Raw genomic sequence first — 19,536 nt, forward strand, 5'->3', positions numbered from 1 at the left:
CCTTCGTCAGGCACGTACAGACTTCGACGTCCTCGTCTACATAAATGATGGTCCACAGCTTCGTCCTCGTTGAAACGGCCGACGAGCCAAATGCGATTCCGTTTAGATGGTTTCGTAACGTAGGAACAAACGCGAGCTAGAACGCATGACGGACTCAGCACTGAAGATTTAGATACAAACCAAACTGACAGTATAGATACAGATGCCTTCTCCGAAATAATGATACATGATGAGGGTATTATACGATTGAGAGTGTGAATCTACAGGTAAAATGGTATGCCATACACGACAGGCGCAGCACCGGTCAGATACTTCAACTTGCACGCTTCCCTAGCCTCAGACACGGCCGCGACGACGGACGTCTCACTAGCCGACGAAGACTTCCCAGACGAGTGCTTCTTGACGTCTCGCGCGGTGAGATGGAGTTTATCGAAAACTGACTGCGCGAACTTGTCGATATCCCGGTCTGTCACGTCCCATAGATTGGCGACAAGCGTCGGGCTGTGTTACGATGATTTGTCGTCAGATATCTCAGAGCATCGAATGAGAGAGATGAGACTTACCATCCAGCCAGAATGTAGTGATATGGGGTGCCTGTGCGGTCGAACTCACCCAGTTCCTTGAGGTCCCCAGAGGAACAGCCCCAGAGCATGGTCGCAGCACATCGAGGAAGGTGACGGATCTTTTGGGAACGGACATATTGTTCGCCACCGCCATGACCGAAGTAACTACAGAAACGGACATGTTAGCCGAACAAATCTGATGGAGTAGATAAAGGCAAGGGACGGACATGAAGAGATCATTTTGAGACATTGCGTTTAGGACCTGTTGTTCGCTAGGCGCCTTCCCAACAACTCCTTGCCAACCAACACTGTGCATCTCCTTGAGCCAGGGGCTGAACCGGCCTTGGGTGGCGGCGAGATCGCCGCTGGGATTCAACACGTAGTATGTGCTTCGAGGATTGATTTTCGCACGGTCAATGGGGGAATGGCCAGCACCAGACGATGCATCCTTCCGGCGCCACTCCTCGTAGTCCAGTCGGTCAATTAGGAAATCGATACTTGGTATCCTGCTGACACTCTGCCCGCGAAGGATCGGTAGAGATTCCCAAGGCAAACCCAACACGTTCTTGTCAAGGACCAAAAACAAATGGCTATCCTCTTGGGGCACGACTCGGCCTCGAGTCCTGCTCGTGTGTTCTTCCAAAAGGGTACGGAGATCCACAACGACATGATCCACGTCGACTTCAGCGATAGCCACCGAGACGCCGTGAAATTGGTATAGGTCCAGTATGAAGTAGAGGAAGTCTTCCAACTCTTCGTCGCGACATTTTGGCGACAAGTAGGAAAAGCATTCGACGATGGATTCGTCGAGCCGCACGCGGGACTTCTGCTTCTTATTGGTCTTGCTGTGGGAGACGAGACTCCGCTGGAAGAGGCCTTCAAGGCGGCCTCGGAGATCTTCCAGGGCGTCCGCAGGAATATCATGTGGTCGGCTTAGAATGGTCTGGATGTAAGTGAAAAATCATCAGTCTCCAAGAGCACACAACGAAACAGATTGCGCATTGAATAGACCTTAAATACTCCAAGCCAACAGAACTCAATATTTTCGAGCAATTCCTTCAACCGTCGGTCCAATTCTGTCCGGTCGGCCCACCAAGCTGCCCTCGCATCCTTATCATCAGCCTTGACGTTGATTGCCTCTTTCGCGCTCACATCACTGAGCCTGATGATCTCTTTCAGTCCAGCGACAGCGTCATTGAAGGTGAGATGTTCCTCGTCCTCCATGGCGTTCCTTCCCTTGAGCGGCAGGCAGAAGGTTAATGGATCTCGGCCAGCCCGCTGACGAGTGATGAATATCGTGTTCTTGTCCTCGGTAATATAAATGTGAGCGACAGTCCAGTGTTCTGGCAGGCGGTCGGTCTTGGAACGAAGGAGACTCTCTGCGTCGAGAGTCTGCGCGAGATATCGAGCTTGGACAGACTCCCAATATTTCTTCAAACTAGCCGCGTCCACGTCGGTGTCATCTTCACCATCGGAGTCGAATTGAAGAACGCGCTTGACCGAGGGTTTTGAGGGAGCGATAGGTGACCCGTTGTTGGTGATACGAGGCCATTGAAGATCATCCAGGGATGCATAATCAGGGAACTTATTTCGTATGACCTCCAGCATCTCGCGTCGAAGAGTAACGCTTGCACTTGCATCTGTCGTACGTATCAGCAAAATTCGAATAGAACAACATTCTCGAGCGCTTACCCAGAAGATTGGCTACCATGACCGCACCTTCGGCGCCTGACTTGCCCAGGGAAGTTTGATAAAGTTGGATGAGCGCCAAGGACCCGGCGGCGTCGCGAACCTGAACCACTCGTCCACGTCGTGCGATTGCGGACAGATTCGACCAAAAGAGCTTCTCCGCATTGGCCAGGATGCCGAGAATCTCTTGGACGGAGGCAGATGCAGCGTATGACTTATTGCCGGACATGCCCATGGGAAGAGCGATAGCTATGACATAACGTCAGAGTAGTCCATAGCGGAGGGCGCAGCGAAAGAGACGTACTAGACTCCGCGAGGCTGCTGAGAAAGATGTCGTCTTGGAAGCGGTCATGGACGTCATAAAGAGCGAGCTTCGCAAGCAGCGCCGTTTCCTCCGCCTTGAGGTTGCTCGTCAGTTCCGTGCTATCCGGTGTTGACTGACAGAAAGTGGGACGTACCTTTGTTTCTGGGGTGGAGGGTAAGTCTAAGAAGCGGTTGAGTAGTTCTTGATACTCCTCCCCAACATCGTTACGCAAGAGCCAGACTAAAATGAGCAATTATGTGAGAAATCCGGTGCTCGTGACCAAATCGAAGGGACGAACTGTGTTGCCGAAGCACTGCAGACTGCAGACTAGGAACAAGTGGTCCAGCTGCCCCTTGTAGTGTTATACTGGAGCGCCTGGGGGGTCTCAGAATTAATATCGTTGTTATGAAGGAATTATTGAAGAGAAACAACATACCTGACACCTTGCCCGTCCATCGCTGAGAACATCTTGTCGAGCTCTTCCAAGATGTCTGCTGCCTCGGAGTACAGAGCCTCCGCGTCTCTGTCCTGTTCGTTCAACTGACTATAATCACCCTTCAACCTTCGAATATCAGCTGCCTCTGGACCTGGCATATCCATCAACAACTCCGCAGCCTGCACCAGCATCTCGTGTCCCTCCTCAAGCTGTCCAAGGTGCAGCTTCAGCTCTCCCTTCTTCGCCAATGCGCGGCTCACCATCGCCGGACAGTTCAGCGATTTAGCAAGATCGTGCATCTGCTCAATGAAGTATTCCGCAGCGCGAGGTGAACCTTGGGAAAAGTAAGCTTGAGCGAGAGAGTGTAAGGTGGATAGAAGGCCCTCGGCGATGCGCCATTCGAGGCCGTCCATATTGGGTCTCGGACGCATGGAATCATATTTGGCAGCTGCGTCATTACCGGCAGAGGGCAAAGCGTTCTTCACTTCGGTCATGTTGAATGGGTTATCCGCTTCGGGATCTGTCTTGCGTGGCTCTGGTGGCGGATCCAATCGTGCGAGAGCACTCGTGGCACGATTCCAAAGGCGTAGTGCTTGAAGGAGTCCAACAACAGAGGTGGTGGGATCGTCCTGAAAGAAATGCCCTCAGTGACTGTATATCAGGAGGAGTTCGAATGTGAGGCTCACTCGGGAAAGCTGAATTCCAGAAAATGCGCTAGCAGCAAGAGCAGCGCGCTCCAATTTCTGCGTCCGTATCCTTATACGCTCAATAGTAGACATGTTCTTCTTCTCTTCCACGTCTACCGAATCGCAGAGCGCCAAAGCCTCGCAATACATGCTGGAACTGAGGAAATGAAAATCGAAAACAGGTTAGACAGGTTTTTATTCTGAACCAAGAAATAACATGCCTCTGTCGAACGTTTCCGGTCAGAGCGAGGGACTCAGTGTATCGCAGAAAGAACAAAATTCGGAGCTGATCGCCTGCAGTTGGCTGTTTGACGAGACCGACTGCGTGATTGTATAGCCCTCCTGCCTTCTCAGTCCTGCCCAGCTTGACATACTCATGGGCGAGGTCGATGCAGGCCTTGATGTAGTCTGAAACGCATCCGTTTAGCTTCGAGTTTAGCCGGTAGTTGTTCGAAGATCGCAAGACTCACGGTCTTCAGCAGTGCTCCCATATCGCCGACACAGACGTCTGAGAACTTGCAGCAACTGAACCTTTGCAAGAATGTAACCGAGTAGCCCCACCAACTGGGTAGTCATTTCTGCAGAGCGAAAGCGGAAAAGCTCAGCAACGCGCAATAACACACCCTACAGACGAGTCACTCACGGATCAAGTTGACCACCTTCTGAAAGTCGTCGAAATTGTCTTCGACCTTGTTGATGACCTCAGCCGGCGTGGGTGGTGCGGCGTTCTGATCTATCTTAAATGTGAGACTCTTCGCTATCTATCGAGATAGAAACGATATATACCTTTAACCCCTTTAGCTGGAGCCTTCTTCATCATTCTTTGCACTCTTGCCTTTGCCGATGCAACGGGTGCCTTCACCGCACCTCTCAGGCCTCCTCTCTTCGTGGCAGCCGCGGCTGGCTTGCCGGAAGCAGCTTTCTGAGGACTGACCTGCGCCGAAGGCGGTGGTTGCGAGGGGATTAATGTCTTGAGGACCCGACAAGCTTCATCTACGTGGCGAATGATATATTCGCCTTGCTGTGGGTCCTGTCGACGATGTGCGTGGAGTGCGAGCCAAAGGTGGGTGGTAGCTTGGTATTGAGTGCGGAGGTGGGAGAGGTCTTTATCGAAGCCCAGGTCCTATAAGAGAAGATACATTCAATCAACAAGCGATGCAAAAGAGTCCACGGCGTTGGAAGCGTGACATACCAAGCCAGACAATAACGCCTCCACGTTCTGACCGACCGTCTCCGGATTAAACCGTACGCCCTTCACGTTCCCGGTATAATACTCGAACTCTAAACACCTCAGCAACACACCGACTCTCCTGATAGGCCTCTTCGCCGCCTCGTACACGCTGATGCAGTCGCTCAACAACCTTGCGGTGGCCGTCTTCCCTGTATCCTTCCATCTACAACTCTCCAGGCTGTCGATCTGGCGCTCGAGAACAGCACCGAGAAGACACGCCCAGTTCTCTTGTTCTGGATTCAGCGGTGCGGCCTTCTGTTTGCCCTTGGTCGACTTCGTGGGTGCTGATGTTGGCACTGCTGTGGGTGTGGAACTCTCCGGCTGCTGCAAGACGGAGAGCAGCGATACCTCTGCAGGATCTCGCAACAGCTCACAAGTGGCCATGTAAGTCACTCGATCGACAATGATTCCCACCTGCTTCAAGTCCGGACATGTCTCGAAGGCAACCTTCCCACCCTTGACTCTGATGACACTCAGAACGGAGTCGTTGGCCTTGAAGGATCTGAGGCAGTCTATGAAAGCATCGTAGGCAAGCTATAATGGGTCACACGTCACAAAAACAGGGTGAGCATGGGACTGGAATGAAATTACGAAGCCGAGAATGCTGACCTTCCTATCCCCAATTTTCGAATAACAAACGCCCAGCAACTCCCACCTCTTCCCCATCCCACCCTGTAAACTCTTCCACACCCCCTCCTCTCCTTCCTTGCCCTCTTCAACATCGCCACCAACGCCTTCAAGCTGACACTTCCCCCAAAGCATCAACGCCTCTCTCCCTAGCACACAACCCTGCCTCAAAAACCTACTACCCGCCCCATACTTCTCCTTCTGATACAACATCGCCGCTAAGCTATAAAACGCACCGCTCACGCATCGCATGTAATTCGCATACACCCTCAGAGGGATGTCAGGCGGTAGAAACGGTTCGGAGTTGGGCGTATGGGTGGAGGAAGGTGTTGCCGTCGGTGTGGCGGTGGCGACATATGTGGGTGGATCGTGAGTGCCGTGAAGGACGATGCCGAGTATGCGGCAGGCCTGGGATAAAATATCGAATGAGGATATATGACTGTCGGGATTGGAAGGAGAGAGCGCAGTGCGGGCAAGCATGAAGAGCGTATCGAGTACGGAGGTAATTGTATCTTCGTTTGGACGCTATTATTCCGATATGTCAACTTTCCGAACAAGAAACCAATTTCATAGGTACACATACCTCTTGGCAAACGCCTTCCAAGAAGTTGACGATACCCTGAAGAAGGGCAATCTCTGCCCTTGTCAATGGATCGCTTCTTGCAGGGGAGCCTGAACTTGACGTCGAAGAGGATTGGGATGATGCGGATGAGGACTCGAGTGCCTTGATCGTAACTCTTCGAAGTCGTTCGACGGCTCGCAAAAGCTTGGCTTCAGCTCTCGAAACATCGTCCTCTGAACTTCGACTCGAGACAGTGCTGGCCGAAGGCGTCGCGGAAGACGACGGAGTAGCCGATGTCTTCGGCGGTGACAATGAGACAAGCTTGCTTGCACGAAGAATGGCGGAGAGTGCTTCGGACAAGCGTGATGAGAGGTCTTCGTCGTCGGTCGAGGCTATGAATCATGTCTACGTCAGTTTCCTTTTTGAAACCAGTTCCGGTTTTGGCGTCTTACCTTTGTCGTCGCTCATGTTAGTCTCAAGCAGCATTGTTGCCTGAGATAGAGACGCGCATACTTTCGCCAACTCGAGCGCCTGGCTGGTCGATTCTCCCGCACCTCCTCGCCGCCGACTACTTGACCTTGAACGTCCATCTTCTTCGGGAGTATCTCCTTGCTCTGCCTTGGCGCTATGTGAAGCAGACTTTGATGGAGATGTTGATGACGATGGATTGACGGGGAGCGACGAATCGTTGACTGAGGCCGCCGATGACGAGACGTCTAGTTGAACGGCGTGCATGACACCGGCCACTTTGTCGAGAGCGTTGATATCACCAGCCTAGGTCAACGACTCATGTGAGCTATGCAGCCGCAGCTGAGAGGTCGGTGGGAGTCTGTGACATACCCTCTTGCAAAATCCCATCCAATATTCACAAAATCCGACGAACCCCTTCCCACTCAAGAACTTCTCGTGGTCTTCCCGCAGTCTAGCCCTCTCATACATCTCATGAAGCACCTTTGTTGCCTGTTTCGTCGCCTCAGCCTCAGCATCCTCCTTACTAGGCTCCGGACCCTTCACCGCACGGTTCACACCCATTGTCTTCGTTCCCGCCACTTTCTTTCCTTTGACCACATTGGACTTAGTATCCGACGCTAGAGGGGTGGGGGCATCGGTATTCGGATTCGAGAGTCGAAGTGCGGGGATCGCGCGAGCGAATTGAACAACAAACTTGACCATTTGGTCCCAGAATGTCGTGGAAGCGATCGTCGACGGAGCTGTTAACAGGAGACAATGTAGTCCGTAAGTTCGAATGAGCAAGATGTGCGATGGATGGGGTTGGGTAATCGTTCGTTGGGGGATGGCGGTGGTAGATGACGAAGATTTGGCCAAGGCAGTATAGGTCCGGGTAAGGAGGGAGTCGAGATACTTTGCAGGAAGAAACGGTAAGCATGGGGTGAGCACTGGAGATTGAATCCATGGAACGAGGGTAGCGTTCGTTTGCGATTCAGATGTGGAAGAAAGAATCTTCGCAAATGAGGATACGAGGTCGTTCATGGCTGGAGAGGGCCGTTGAGCAAAAATGGTGTAGGAAATAGAGATAAGGCACTGTGAGAGATATGTTGTGAGAAGTGTGAGCAGAGTCGGATCCCACTGGGATTGTGGCGAGGGCAGAGGAATGGACAGGATCTGTAGATGATCCTGCAAAGCGAGCGAAGGTAAGGCGGCCGGTCTGCCGCCTTTCGTCGGTAACCGAGACCGAGGTGGGATTACTGTCCCTACAGAGGTATAGAGAGGAGGAAGGTTCTCGTGCATGTCGCTCAAAATATCTAGCGCCTCTTCATACTGCAGTGACTAGTTAACCAAAACGGCATTCGACATCGAAGCAATGCACTCACCAATTCCAACGCGATGAATTTTCCGGAAAGACTAGATGCCGCCCTCTCCGTATTCAGGCTACCCGGACTAACACCCCGTAGGTCCCTTAATGCCGTCCGACCGTCTACTAGCAACGTCGATGGCTCCGGTCCCTTCGTCTGTGGCTCAGGTTTCGAGGCTTTCCAGCCGGATTGGACGATGGCGCTAAGCGCTTGAGAGGTGGCATTGATTATGCGCATTGCACCTATGCGTTTCTTCTCCGTTTCTTCTGGTGAAAGATCGTCGCTGGGTGTTCCATTGGAGATAGCCAGTTTCAACGCGAGTTTGTCTGCTAGTTCGTCGGGAGTGGAAATCTGAGTGATAGTTTTCGACCTCACAGGTTGTCTCTTAGTCGCCTGTCTTGTTGAAGAAGTCTTCGGAGGCATGACTGATTATGAGGGAGAGTGGAAGAGTAGGAAGGATGGACGTCGACGGTCAAAATGCGAGACAATTGAATTCCAGACGCGTCTTGGTGAACCTGACTGCACGTGACCGTGGCTTGGGATCATCCGGATCATCCCGAGTGTCAACCTTCGTTGCCGGAGACCACCTCTGCTAAATTCTGTTCACCATGTACTGTCATCATCCTCCGCTTCCCGCGATAAATAGTTCTAAGATAAGCGGCAGTCTGTTTAGACAATACTCTTGAATATATTCAGAATTTTTCAGGCAGGCTGAGTGCAGCTTCTACGCTCCGCAAACTCTCTAATCCCGTTGCCGTCGCTATCGTCGCTACCGTTGCGGCCTTGTTGATTTTAGGGTCGGTGGTCTATTATGGCGCCCCTAAGTTGGTCAATATGTTTTCCTGTGTGCGATTGTCCTAATCGTTGTGACGATGTTCCACGAATTTGTTTTGTCGTCAAGGTCCTCGCACGCCGGATGAGACCCCTTGAGTGTCAAGAGCTGCCTCCCCATCCACGTAGCCATGTTGCATGCCCCAAAGACGGATGTTCTACGCGAACGCCTGTTCCTTGTACGGGTTTGCACTACGTGTGCGCTCCATGAGCACGGGTATATATCCTGCCGCGGCTAAAGATACACAGGGGGTCGCAGATGATACAGGAAGATACATCGAGGACGGGAAGGTAACGTTATCAGGGAATGCCTTGCCAATGGTATAATACAGTCCCCTGGTGGGACAATGTCAGCGTGAAGGACCTTTTGTGAGAGCCCATATAGGACAATGAGACCTACCGTGCTGTTCTCCTTTAGAACGATCTTACGGTTGACGAGCGCGATGAGACATTTGTTGACGCGAGCTTGGTTGCAATCGGGTCTGATAAGATCGAGAACTGTAAAGTTGCGAATCAATGAAAGCTATAGTGCAAGGATGAAAACTCAGATGCCTACTCTTGACACCACGTCCTTCGTTGTCCATGAGGTGTTCAACGATAGTATCAATATTTCGACGTAGGCCCTACGTGTGGTGTATGAGCATGCTGCTATGGAGCGTGCAAAGCAAATGAAAATATACGCACAGGATCGCTACCACGAAATTCGAGCGGCAAACACGAGACTGCCTTGTCAACCAGGATCTGCAACGCCATGGGCCCATTCGCGGTTCAGGAGCAGAACCAGTCGATTGAAATTCGTAACACTCACCGAACGTTCCTTCTTCTCTTTCGCAGTCATCTTTGGCTTGCCCTTCTTCTTCATTATCTTTGTAGCAGACTTCGTCCCCGACTGGAGAGTAGTCTCCGCCATGGTGGTGTCTCCTATTGTCGTATCCCCGAGTGTTTCGGTCGTGGTTTTCTCAGGGCTAGGCGACTGTAGAGCTGAGAGAGCAGCTCGCGCGTCTTTCTCTGCAGCACGTGTGGTTCATGCAAGAGTAGGTGGAGAGAATCAAATGAACGTACCTGCTCTTCGTTTCGCCAACTCGAACGAAGCCTCGGTCGGGGCCTATTCATCCAGGCAGCTACGCTCAGAACTACCCTGTCTCTCTGGTAGATTGGAAGTACGCACCTGTGGCCAGTCTACCGTCAAAGCATTCATGTTCATCACATATAACCAACTCGCAAAACTCTCATTAAACTCCTCCAACGAGGCTCCCAGCTGCTTCAGCCCTTCGACATTAGAATATAGCGCTTCTGCCTCGTCAGCTAGTTCTGCAAGTGCAGGATCAAGAAACCCCAGTCCGTAGGGCGCAGACGGATCGGCCTGGTCTGAACGAGAGAGACGGAAGAGTGAGCCTTGAGAGACGCGACGGAGGGGTGTTCGGTGTGGCGTTGGTGGTGGTGGCATTGAGAAGAGGTTACCGTCGTGGGACTGTGGCGAGCTCACGGAACCGAACAGAGCCAAACAGAACCAAAGCATCGAACAAAAACAAATTAGACGCGTCGCGTCAAGATAAGCGCGACGCGTTCTTTCCTGTCTCGACGCCATCACGACTGGTTCCTCAGCACAATCTCGTTTTCGTCACAGATGCCGCCCCGTAGGAGCTCCAGGCGATCCACCACAGCGAAAAAAGAGTCGCAGGATCCAACAGTCGCCTCTGTTTCCACTAATGGGGCACAGCCCAAAATGTTGGGTGCGAATAAATCTAAAAAAAGGAAGGTAGTGAAAGAAACCCCAGATGAACGCCAAGTAGTTAAGTGCGCGGTAGCAAATCTATCGGTCGAGCTATTCCTCGAGGTACGTTCACTGCCACCTACTCTACACATCTGGTTGTGAGCTGATCAAATTTACGACGGAAGGTCGGGTCCTACTGCGACCTCGTTGACCTTCTCAATCTCAGTCGAGCCAATAAATGGCTTCATGGTGTTTTCTTCAGCCGTTCTGCTTCATCTTGCTGGAAACAAGCCGCTCAAAACGAGCAGAGTGAGGGGTTACCGCCCTGCCCAGATGATCTAGATCTCCGACGATACGTTAGCCTGATGATGGATCAACACTGCGAAGTATGCCTCTTGAGACTTATCTCCCTCTCTCGTACTGATTGTCAACGCGATCATATTATTGATTTCATGCAATATGTAGCGGTGTGGCGAGGACGATGGTTACAACACGGTGTTATGGGCTGCACGAGAACGTTTGTGCCGCCGTTGTATCAAGACCCAGTATGTGCTCCTTGTTCTCCACAACATCTCTCACCTGACGTAATCGCGCCACTCTTCAGCTACAGAGCGACCCTTCCTAACTTTCTTATGCCGAATATGTACGGCTATGAAAAACTGATGGCCATCAAAATCTGGCAACCTGACGAGAGGCGCTATCATTATGGACTAATCAGAGGCGCAACTCGATACGCGGTGAGAGAAATTAAACTCCTGAAGGAAGTAGTTCCCGGGATGTCGGTAGGGGAACTAGCTAAGATGATGGGACTCATTGTAGGGCAAAGAGCCAAGGAGGTAGCATGCGCCGTATTTATCGTTTATCGCTTTTCTCACATACTGCCTTCCTGTGATAGAACAACGGTGTCCATTCCGTGTGGCTATACGGCCGGTATACGGTCGCAGCCGAGGAACGGCATGCCATCGAGCAGAAGGCCTACCAGAAGAACCTCGAATTGTCGCTCAAGTTGGAACGAGAACGGGAGAGCAAGAGGAAAGCGGCTGTGGAGAAGCGGTGGGAAGCGTAAGCCATTCTCTCTCGAATTTATCACCGAAATGAAGACTACAATGATGGACGACTGAAATAGCATCAAGGCGAAATTAACCGAAGCAGGATTCGACGACGTCTTGAATGTGGAAGTATACACCTCTTTGGTGCGTCAGAGGCAAAGCGTCAATCAGGAGCGCCAATTCGTAGACAAAGGTTCGTTCCTTGCTTTCCTGTACCTCTGTACTCTTACTGACGCCGAGTCATTCAGAATGGAGCGACCTGCGCAAGGAGCTCAATCCTATACTAAATGACCTGTGTATCAAAGTGGCAGAACACCGCCGCAAAGACGTGCTGGTTCTGCGCCTTGTTCAACTAAAGTCCCTGATAGAAGAGGTGGCGACCTCTGACGAGGACCTCGCCAACATTCCTTCCTGTCACTATGCCAATTTCGCCATGGACTCGGACGTAAAGGACAAAATCCGCCAGTTCCCTGGCGCCGGCGAGCTTAGTCCAGAGGTGCTCGATACCATACGCGGGAAGTTGACGGTCCAAAAGCTTCGACGAGACTTTGAATGGCGTTTGTCCCGAAACTTCCCCTCCGTCGTAAAGCAACACAGGGATCAATCGCTGAAGGACCACCCCCTTGCCCTCTTCATGTGTTACCATGATTCATGTAATGCTGGGAAGACGAATCCCCTCACATCCATAACCGCCATGCATCCATGCTTGTGCGATCGTTTTACGCCTAGAAAGTTGTGCCTACTCGAAAAGGTTCCCGGTGGTGCTTATGACTACGCTGTCCGTGAGGTATTCCAGTTCGCCCCTTGGAAATTCGGGCACCTGAAACTCCATTGGGATTCGGGAGCCATGAAGCACCTGATGGAGCTGGGCAGTATAGACCCCGCCCAGGGAAGAGCACAGGACATGGACCAGGCGGGTTTCTTCGTGCAGTGTCATTCATGTAAGAACAAGGTTCGGGGCATGATAATGGGTTGGCGTACTGCTGTGTGTTGTTTTTATGGGTAGCATTTCCTCAACCGCGCACTGATTTTTTCTTGCAGTTTCACCACATGTCAACAACGCATATCACAGGAAACCTTGATCTACGACTTGCAGGCGAGGAAGAGACGAAGCTCGCTCGGACCCTCACGAAGGAGACCGAGAAGACCTCACGCGAGGCTCATGAGAAGCTCTCGCTCTGGCAGTGTTTATTCTGTCCTGCTAACAAGAGGATGTCGCTTTTAATGCCGGAACTGGTGGTCCATCTGAAGCATGAGTTAGTCCTTCTCACTCCTTCGTTCTGATGGTCTACTCACATCCATATGAAGACATCGCAGAAACGACCTGCGAGAAGGCCATAACCATGAGCGGGACCCACAAAGCCCTCCTTATGTTCCTCACGCGGTCGCTCTTCTCCCTCCTGGTAGCAATAAAAACCTCAAAGAAACGGAGAAACTGTGGCTAGAGCAAGGGTTCGCGAAGGTGATGAAGAAGTGAACTCTGGACCAGCGTTGGACCAGCGCGTTAGTTGTATTACGTACGACCCTTAGAGATCTAGTGATATCGATCTTTTATGAGCTTATAGCGACTGTGTATGAGATCTTGTAATGAGTTGAATAAATGTCGTGGTACCTTTCGTTGCTTGTGCAGTCCTCAGAAAGAACGACACATAGGCGCTGGTGTCCATGCCACAGAACGGATGCGCCAAAACTCGGCGCATGGGCCACACGGCTATTTCCGCCGCCTCCCATGAATCCGAATTTCTCGACTTTACGCGCAACTCTCTTCACCAGCCTTCCAGCATGGTGCGTATACGGTCTCTTACCTTTCTGCTACCCTCTCACGTTGTTCGCATATGCACTACTAGATCATTCCAGTTCGCTGTTTCTCGTGTGGAAAGGTCATCGGTGACAAATGGAATGCCTACCTTGAACTGCTTTCGCAGGACAAGAGCGAAGGGTGCGGCTCTTTCGCTACTCTTCCTCTTGCACATCTGACTGACACATCACGGACATGTTATTCGAAATCATCAAATGCACAATTATGGATTGGTCGACACGCGTGCTTAGTGAGGCGCTGGACGAGCTGCAACTGAAGCGATACTGTTGTCGGCGGATGGTCTTGACCCACGTCGACCTCATCGAAAAACTTCTCCATTATAACCGTGCGTCTTGGCTCTCTCTGCGCCATCCACACCCTACGCTTGCGTGCTGGCCGTTCTGGTCTTTTCCTTTTCACAGTGCTGATGACATATCGTCCTTTCGTTCTTCAGCCATGGAGCGCACAAAAGACAAGAGGGATTACATGGCCCAGTCATAGTTCTCGTTCTGCTTTGTCGTCGTTGCTGTGTAAGAGTATTGATTTGACATGTGATGCGCGGTCCGTGTCAATTGTATCTGGTTTATACGACTAATGTGGTGTTGGCCCTTGGCGAGAGACAACGGCGACGGCGAGCCAAACTCTTGGAGCAGAACAGGACAAGATATTATCGGGTTAGGCTCTGTCTACTTCTCCTTGTCGCTCCCCTCACCATCGTCCCTAATCCAACTACCATGCGTCTCCACTTTCAATACGTCTTTCGAGCCTTCGTACGCCACCCCGTACGACTACGACACCCATCCTTCTACTATGGCGTCAACCGAAACGCGGTATTTGTCGACGCATGATATCTCAAGCTATAGTCGAATTCCTCGGCCCTTAGAAACCTATTCCTTCAGGCTGTATCCTCGGTCTGCTTTCTCGATGGACATGGCTGCACCGCGCACCATTGTTTATAACCGGTTGGACTGACCTGTGGCGCAAGCGCTAAGAATCAATCTTGCTCCTCCGTGGATTTATGGTGGGTGACGCCCTCAGTGATCCTGTGTACTCCTCTCGGGCGCTGTATAAGCATTGTGTTCCGAAAATGTACAGCATGATGCTTTTCTGCCTGCGTATTGTCAAGAAGCTCGGCGATTCGTGAACGTCAATTATCCCGTCTGACTGACGTGCACCGTTACAGTAGAATACTTCGGCACAAATATTTTATCTGGTTTGAGCGCTCGAGGCGTTGAGCTGGTGGTTCTGGGCGATCCGCGTCGATGCTGGGCGCTCGGACGCTGCGACTGTTCCGTCAAAACGTGCTCGAGCTATGAAGCTTGAGGCTTGAAGTTTCGTACTTGTCGGGCAAGGTATGAAGGACGAGAGTAGAGACAACAACCGCTGGCTGTGTTAGGCGTCTCAACATCTATATATAAGGTGTAACGAGGACGAGAACGAGAACAAGCAAGAGACATGTCGAAAGGAAATGGAGAAAAAAGAACGAAATCGTCTAATATACACAGATCATACAGAAAGCACCCGCTTTACATCCCGAATCGCCATCATATGCTGCCACCGTCTATTTCCCGCCACCACCACTCCAAGGAAACCCCTCCATCTACCAGTCAATCTCCTCAGGGAAGTACTTCGCGATCAATCCCTCATAGTACGGCCTCAACTTGACCGGGTCGACGGGGTCATCGTCCTTGGAGTAGAGGTCGTACGGGTTGAACGCTTTCACGGCTGCGAGGGATTTGAGGTCTTTCTCGTTCGTGAGGTGGGCGTAGGCGCCTTCGCGGTGCCATCTGTGGAATGGAGGGATGTCGATGATGGGCATGAATGTTCAGGGGCGGTGGAGGAGGGAAATGTAACGAAGGAGAGAAGACGTACGGGTAGAAGCTGTGGTAGCGGATCATGGCGAGACCTTCCTCGGGGAGGGAGCTTTGGGCTTTGAGGACGTGGTAGAGGTACTATGCAACCGGCCGTCAGTATCATCATCGAAAAGAGAAGTATTGATTGTGGATGAAGCCTAGATGAATGTCAGACTAACCTCATCGTGTCCCCATGAAAGCATAACGTTGTCCAATCCACAGTGCGGCTGGTAAATCCCATACTCGGACGAAAAGACGGGGTCATTGTAGTCTGGGTTACCCTTGAACGTCTCGGGGTATATGATCTTCTCGGAGAAGCCACAGCCGACGACGAAGGTATCCTGTACCACCCATCAGGCAATCGAAGATATTAAGATCGAGTACCAAGCACATCGAGGCGATATGAATAGTCTACTCACGCCGACGACATCCCACTGTCCCTCAGACCCGAACATGAATAGAAGTTTGCCAAGGTCGTGGACGAGACCGGTGACTTGCATCCAGTCCGGCTTGTTGTCGCGACGCATAGCCTCGGCGGTCTGGAGCAGATGCTCGATCTGAGAAACGCTTGTCTGTAAAGCCACGATGTTATTAGAGTGTCCGACGGGGGGTAAAGAGACCACGAAAGGTGTTCGACGTACATCGGGGTCTGACTCGTCCACAAGCTTGTTGAGCATCTCCATGGCGTCCCAGATACCCATACGGGCTCTCTTCTTCTGCTTGAATTCAACACGAGACTTGATGTTGAAGTCCACGGTCTGCTTCTCTATAGGCAATATAAAGTTCAGACAAACGTTCGTTAGCGTTTATGCCATGAAGGAATGAAGGGTAAGTGGCGCAGGAGACCTACCGTGTTGCTCCTTGTAGAAGTTTTTGACGCGGTCGCAAGCCTCCTCGTAATTCCTGAACGTGGCCTTATCTTTCTCAGTGTCAAACTTAGACTTCTCGTCCCATGCTTGCTTCTGCTTCAACTTAAGGACGTTGACTATTTTAAAATAAAAAGAATATAAAGTTGAGTTTATAGTTAGCACTGTGGCTGAAATTTTCGACTGACCTTCATCGACGGCGTCGGAGACTTCATCGAAAGCCTTTCCGTCGCGGTTCATGGCCTCCTCAGGAGCGTAGATGATATGCATGGCTGAAGGTAGGAAATGGAAAGATGTCGGGTAGATAGGCGGCAAAGAGACGTTCCTATAGACAAGGTCGTATATATACAAGAGACGTCAGCGTCAATCATGAAACAATGGCAAAGGCACCACGACTCGAGGAGGTGATCGACATCAACGCGCAGTGTGGGCCTGTGGTGTCACTAACCGCTTGGACAATCAATTCGATAAGGGGAAAATCCGGCGGGAGTTATACAGATGCAAGCGGATCGAGGGGCCAAAGATGAGGCTTGTGAGACGAGACGAGAGGAGCTGGGCTGGGGGATGAGTTGAAGCAAGTTCGAAGAAGCGGTCTTTTAAAGATGCTGAGGATCGAGCGGACCGGAAGCCAAGGTAACGTGGGGTCAAAAACCAGGTGCAAATTGGAAATGAAAGAGTGGGGGAGCTCAAATGTTCATGCGAGATCTAAGAGAAGATTCGAGGTATCTGCCAATATGGTTGTGCGGATGTGAGCGGTGAGAGGAAACGGTGTGGTCATTAGGCCGCTGACAGCGCTGTGTCGGGGTGGTAGTGTGGCGCCGGAAAAAAAAACTACGCGGGGTAGGCCGCGGTGCGGCTGTGCCTTGGTTGCATGATGAATGGCAGTGCGTGGAGTGGAGCGAGCATTGTGAAGTCAGTCAAGGTTTTGAAGACGCAAGCTACGGAGATGTATGATTCCGTAGAAATGTCGAGAACACAGGGACGGAGGGTGTATTCGTTCACTAGAAGTGCTTGTTTCTGCTCAGCTGATTGAATTTGGACCTGTCCAGAGTCGTTGTTGGTCTTGTGGACACAACTTGCAGTCATATTTTTCCTGGATGGTGTCTAGGCACAAGACACCATATTGATCGTACGAATTGAGCGAACAATATGTCACTGAAATAAAGGAACTCACCAATTTACCACCGCTATCCAATCTATCGTCGACACTGTATCTACTCCATACGATCCTCCTCACCAAGAGCCTGTCTTTATGCGTTGATACTTGAATTTTGGCAAGGACGATCTCGGTGATATCACAGCTTCCCAGTACCTTTTCCTCGGGCATGATAAGATGGACAGGAGTGCATCATATGATTGCGTTCAACAGAGTTGCAGGATTCTCGACAAGGACGAAGCGACTAACGGACAGCAAGGCAGTCGGTCCGAGTCCCGAGCATCCAAATCGGGCCAGTACGTCTTCGCAATTAGCCGACGAACATATGGAAAGAGTGATCCGGGTGGCCCATTCATCACCTCAACGAGCATCCCGTTCGTCCCGAAGTCCCTCACCTGAGTAATATTCAGTAACCCCCCAGTCTTACCATGGCCGATATCGAAGCACCAGAAAGCACCCTTCCCTACCCACCCGTCCACAAAGACAAGAAATTCGTTGTTCTCTCCGACTGGTTTGTGTAGATCTCTCGGCATCATTGATCACGTCCAACTTGCGTCCGTTACGACTTTCCCCTGCTTTTGGTTATACTGGCAGGAACGGTACACTGACTTGTGGCGGCAATGATTTGCCCATGAATGGCACAGGGATGGCACCATCACCACTTACGATTCGAATGATTGTGAGTCTCATTTCGATACGTCAAATTATTGTTCGAGAGCTATGTGCTTAGAGACTGATGGATGAATAGACATGACGGATTTCCTTGGATTCGGGAAGGAGAAGAGAAGGCAGGGTAACCTAGAGATCCTGTCTGGTAGAGAAACCTTCCGGTATGTCTCGTCTGCATCTCCTATACCTCCCGGTCATAGCCTACCCAGAAACTACGGTCTCAACCTGGATTCTCTGTAGCGATGCGTTCCGTGAGATGTTGGAAAGTGTTTCCGCCAACGGACATACCTTCGAGGAGTGCAAGGAAGTTCTGAAGAACAGTGCGTCTCATTTCCTCATCCGTTCGATTTGTGTCTGTGTTGGCTATCATGAGAGGACGTTTTCATGAGGGAACTCTTCATTGTGCTGCGCTCATGGCGGCCCAGGTTATATCACTACTAGCCAAAGCACTTGTGCTAGTATCTCTCGACTATCTTCTTTGGACCAAATAGGCCAATAAAGCCTGTCTGTCTCTGCCGTTTAATAATATTCACAAACACGCTTCCTCTGATTCAGACATCAAACTGGACTCCGGCTTCAAGGACTTCTACCAGTTCTGCAAGAGCAAAGACATCCCCGTCATCATCGTCTCCAGGTAACCTCTCCTTCCACCTTCACCACATACATACTGCCTCCGTCCACATTATACAATCTTATTCACATCACACTCATTCTTGGTGATAGTGGAATGGAACCCCTCATCCGCGCCGTGCTGTCCAAACTCATCGGCGAAGAAGACGGAAAGGACATCGAGATCATCTCGAACACCGCGGTCGTCAAGCCTGACGGGAAATGGGAGATCCAGTATCGTCACCCGAGCAGGTACAGTGCTCCACGAATTTCTATGCCACGAACTCGTGGCTCTACTCCGACATTGATTTTCGGCTTCTCGTGCTTTACTCTACCCTAGTGGTTTCGGCCACGACAAGTCGCAGGCTATCCTTCCCTACCGCCGCCTCGAAAACCCTCCTACGCTGTTCTTCTTTGGCGACGGCGTCTCCGGTCAGTTTCTCCTCATCTTCCTCATCTTGCTTCTCTTTGAACCCCTCCCTGACTTTGCACTCCTCCCTCCCTCCCTCACCACGGTGTATCGCACCCTCCTGCCCACGACCACGGCGTCCGCTGTACAGACATGTCCGCCGCGAAACACGCCGACATCCTCTTCGTCAAAGAAAAACCCGACGGCGACAACGACCTGGCTGCGTACTGCAACAGGGAGGGCATCAAGCACATCCTTTTCCCTGATTTTAGTGAGGCGACGAAGGTGGTGAGGAGTGTTGTGGAGGGGGAGAAGACACGGGAGGAGGTGTTGGGGAAGGGGAGGTGTTGAGATTCAGGTGACGAGGCGAAGACGGGGTGGAGAGACGCGGATGAGATGAGAGCCGGGTGCGTGGTGCGGATGATTTCGGTCGTGGAAGTTGGTGTATGCTGAGAGCGAGTGAAAGGGAAGAAAGATTAGAAGATGGAAGGGATAAATTGTAGTAGAAGGACTAGGGAACGAAGGGTCCATAGAAGTGTAATCATCTTGTTTGTTAGGATTAGGAAGGATACATACGTGACCGGCAACGCCATCACGGTTCAATTCAATACACACAATCCCCGCTTTTGCTTTGTGAGTGAAGCCCATCACCACACCCACACATTCATAG

The 19,536-nt window shown here is 51.3% G+C and overlaps 6 protein-coding genes across 6 annotated transcripts; 3 read left to right on the plus strand and 3 right to left on the minus strand.

Annotated features, from left to right (window-relative positions):
- Positions 1 to 245: 245 nt before the first annotated feature.
- On the minus strand, positions 246 to 7,043 carry STEHIDRAFT_76141 (uncharacterized protein). The gene is made up of 20 exons (XM_007301559.1): positions 6,939 to 7,043; positions 6,551 to 6,872; positions 6,120 to 6,490; positions 5,519 to 6,061; positions 5,243 to 5,443; positions 4,871 to 5,173; positions 4,465 to 4,801; positions 4,322 to 4,411; positions 4,149 to 4,256; positions 3,900 to 4,086; positions 3,679 to 3,835; positions 2,993 to 3,621; positions 2,855 to 2,931; positions 2,711 to 2,796; positions 2,557 to 2,650; positions 2,256 to 2,501; positions 1,575 to 2,203; positions 791 to 1,506; positions 564 to 728; positions 246 to 501 (listed from the first exon to the last, which is right to left on the minus strand). Exons 1-20 carry the CDS (start codon positions 7,035 to 7,037, stop codon positions 261 to 263), a joined length of 5,601 nt encoding a protein of 1,866 aa, XP_007301621.1. The 5' UTR covers positions 7,038 to 7,043; the 3' UTR covers positions 246 to 260.
- Positions 7,044 to 9,043: 2,000 nt separating this feature from the next.
- On the minus strand, positions 9,044 to 10,190 carry STEHIDRAFT_129720 (uncharacterized protein; the record flags this gene model as incomplete). Its single annotated transcript, XM_007302038.1, has 7 exons — positions 9,044 to 9,079; positions 9,144 to 9,241; positions 9,300 to 9,366; positions 9,428 to 9,484; positions 9,552 to 9,749; positions 9,802 to 9,848; positions 9,908 to 10,190. 7 exons carry the CDS (start codon positions 10,188 to 10,190, stop codon positions 9,044 to 9,046), a joined length of 786 nt encoding a protein of 261 aa, XP_007302100.1.
- Positions 10,191 to 10,469: 279 nt separating this feature from the next.
- STEHIDRAFT_154902 (uncharacterized protein) lies at positions 10,470 to 12,983 on the plus strand (the record flags this gene model as incomplete). The annotated part of the gene is made up of 9 exons (XM_007302039.1): positions 10,470 to 10,580; positions 10,643 to 10,843; positions 10,923 to 11,002; positions 11,062 to 11,293; positions 11,353 to 11,519; positions 11,584 to 11,699; positions 11,755 to 12,491; positions 12,548 to 12,762; positions 12,824 to 12,983. 9 exons carry the CDS (start codon positions 10,470 to 10,472, stop codon positions 12,981 to 12,983), a joined length of 2,019 nt encoding a protein of 672 aa, XP_007302101.1.
- A 370-nt stretch (positions 12,984 to 13,353) lies between these two features.
- Positions 13,354 to 13,805, plus strand: STEHIDRAFT_53519 (uncharacterized protein; the record flags this gene model as incomplete). The annotated part of the gene is made up of 3 exons (XM_007301506.1): positions 13,354 to 13,445; positions 13,556 to 13,650; positions 13,759 to 13,805. Coding segments are annotated over 3 exons (234 nt in total), but the record flags the coding sequence as incomplete, so codon positions are not given.
- Positions 13,806 to 14,666: 861 nt separating this feature from the next.
- On the minus strand, positions 14,667 to 16,546 carry STEHIDRAFT_76150 (DUF706-domain-containing protein). The gene is made up of 8 exons (XM_007301560.1): positions 16,472 to 16,546; positions 16,212 to 16,348; positions 16,008 to 16,142; positions 15,799 to 15,923; positions 15,577 to 15,729; positions 15,337 to 15,498; positions 15,177 to 15,256; positions 14,667 to 15,091 (listed from the first exon to the last, which is right to left on the minus strand). The coding sequence occupies exons 2-8, from the start codon at positions 16,291 to 16,293 to the stop codon at positions 14,905 to 14,907; spliced, it is 924 nt and encodes a 307-aa protein (XP_007301622.1). The 5' UTR covers positions 16,294 to 16,348; positions 16,472 to 16,546; the 3' UTR covers positions 14,667 to 14,904.
- A 1,061-nt stretch (positions 16,547 to 17,607) lies between these two features.
- On the plus strand, positions 17,608 to 19,217 carry STEHIDRAFT_52744 (uncharacterized protein; the record flags this gene model as incomplete). Its single annotated transcript, XM_007301445.1, has 8 exons — positions 17,608 to 17,690; positions 17,824 to 17,858; positions 17,928 to 18,009; positions 18,089 to 18,168; positions 18,404 to 18,482; positions 18,572 to 18,709; positions 18,798 to 18,889; positions 19,018 to 19,217. 8 exons carry the CDS (start codon positions 17,608 to 17,610, stop codon positions 19,215 to 19,217), a joined length of 789 nt encoding a protein of 262 aa, XP_007301507.1.
- Positions 19,218 to 19,536: the final 319 nt, after the last annotated feature.

The sequence above is a fragment of the Stereum hirsutum genome (genome assembly GCF_000264905.1).
Source record: "Stereum hirsutum FP-91666 SS1 unplaced genomic scaffold STEHIscaffold_4, whole genome shotgun sequence".
In the NCBI taxonomy this organism is placed as follows: domain Eukaryota; kingdom Fungi; phylum Basidiomycota; class Agaricomycetes; order Russulales; family Stereaceae; genus Stereum; species Stereum hirsutum.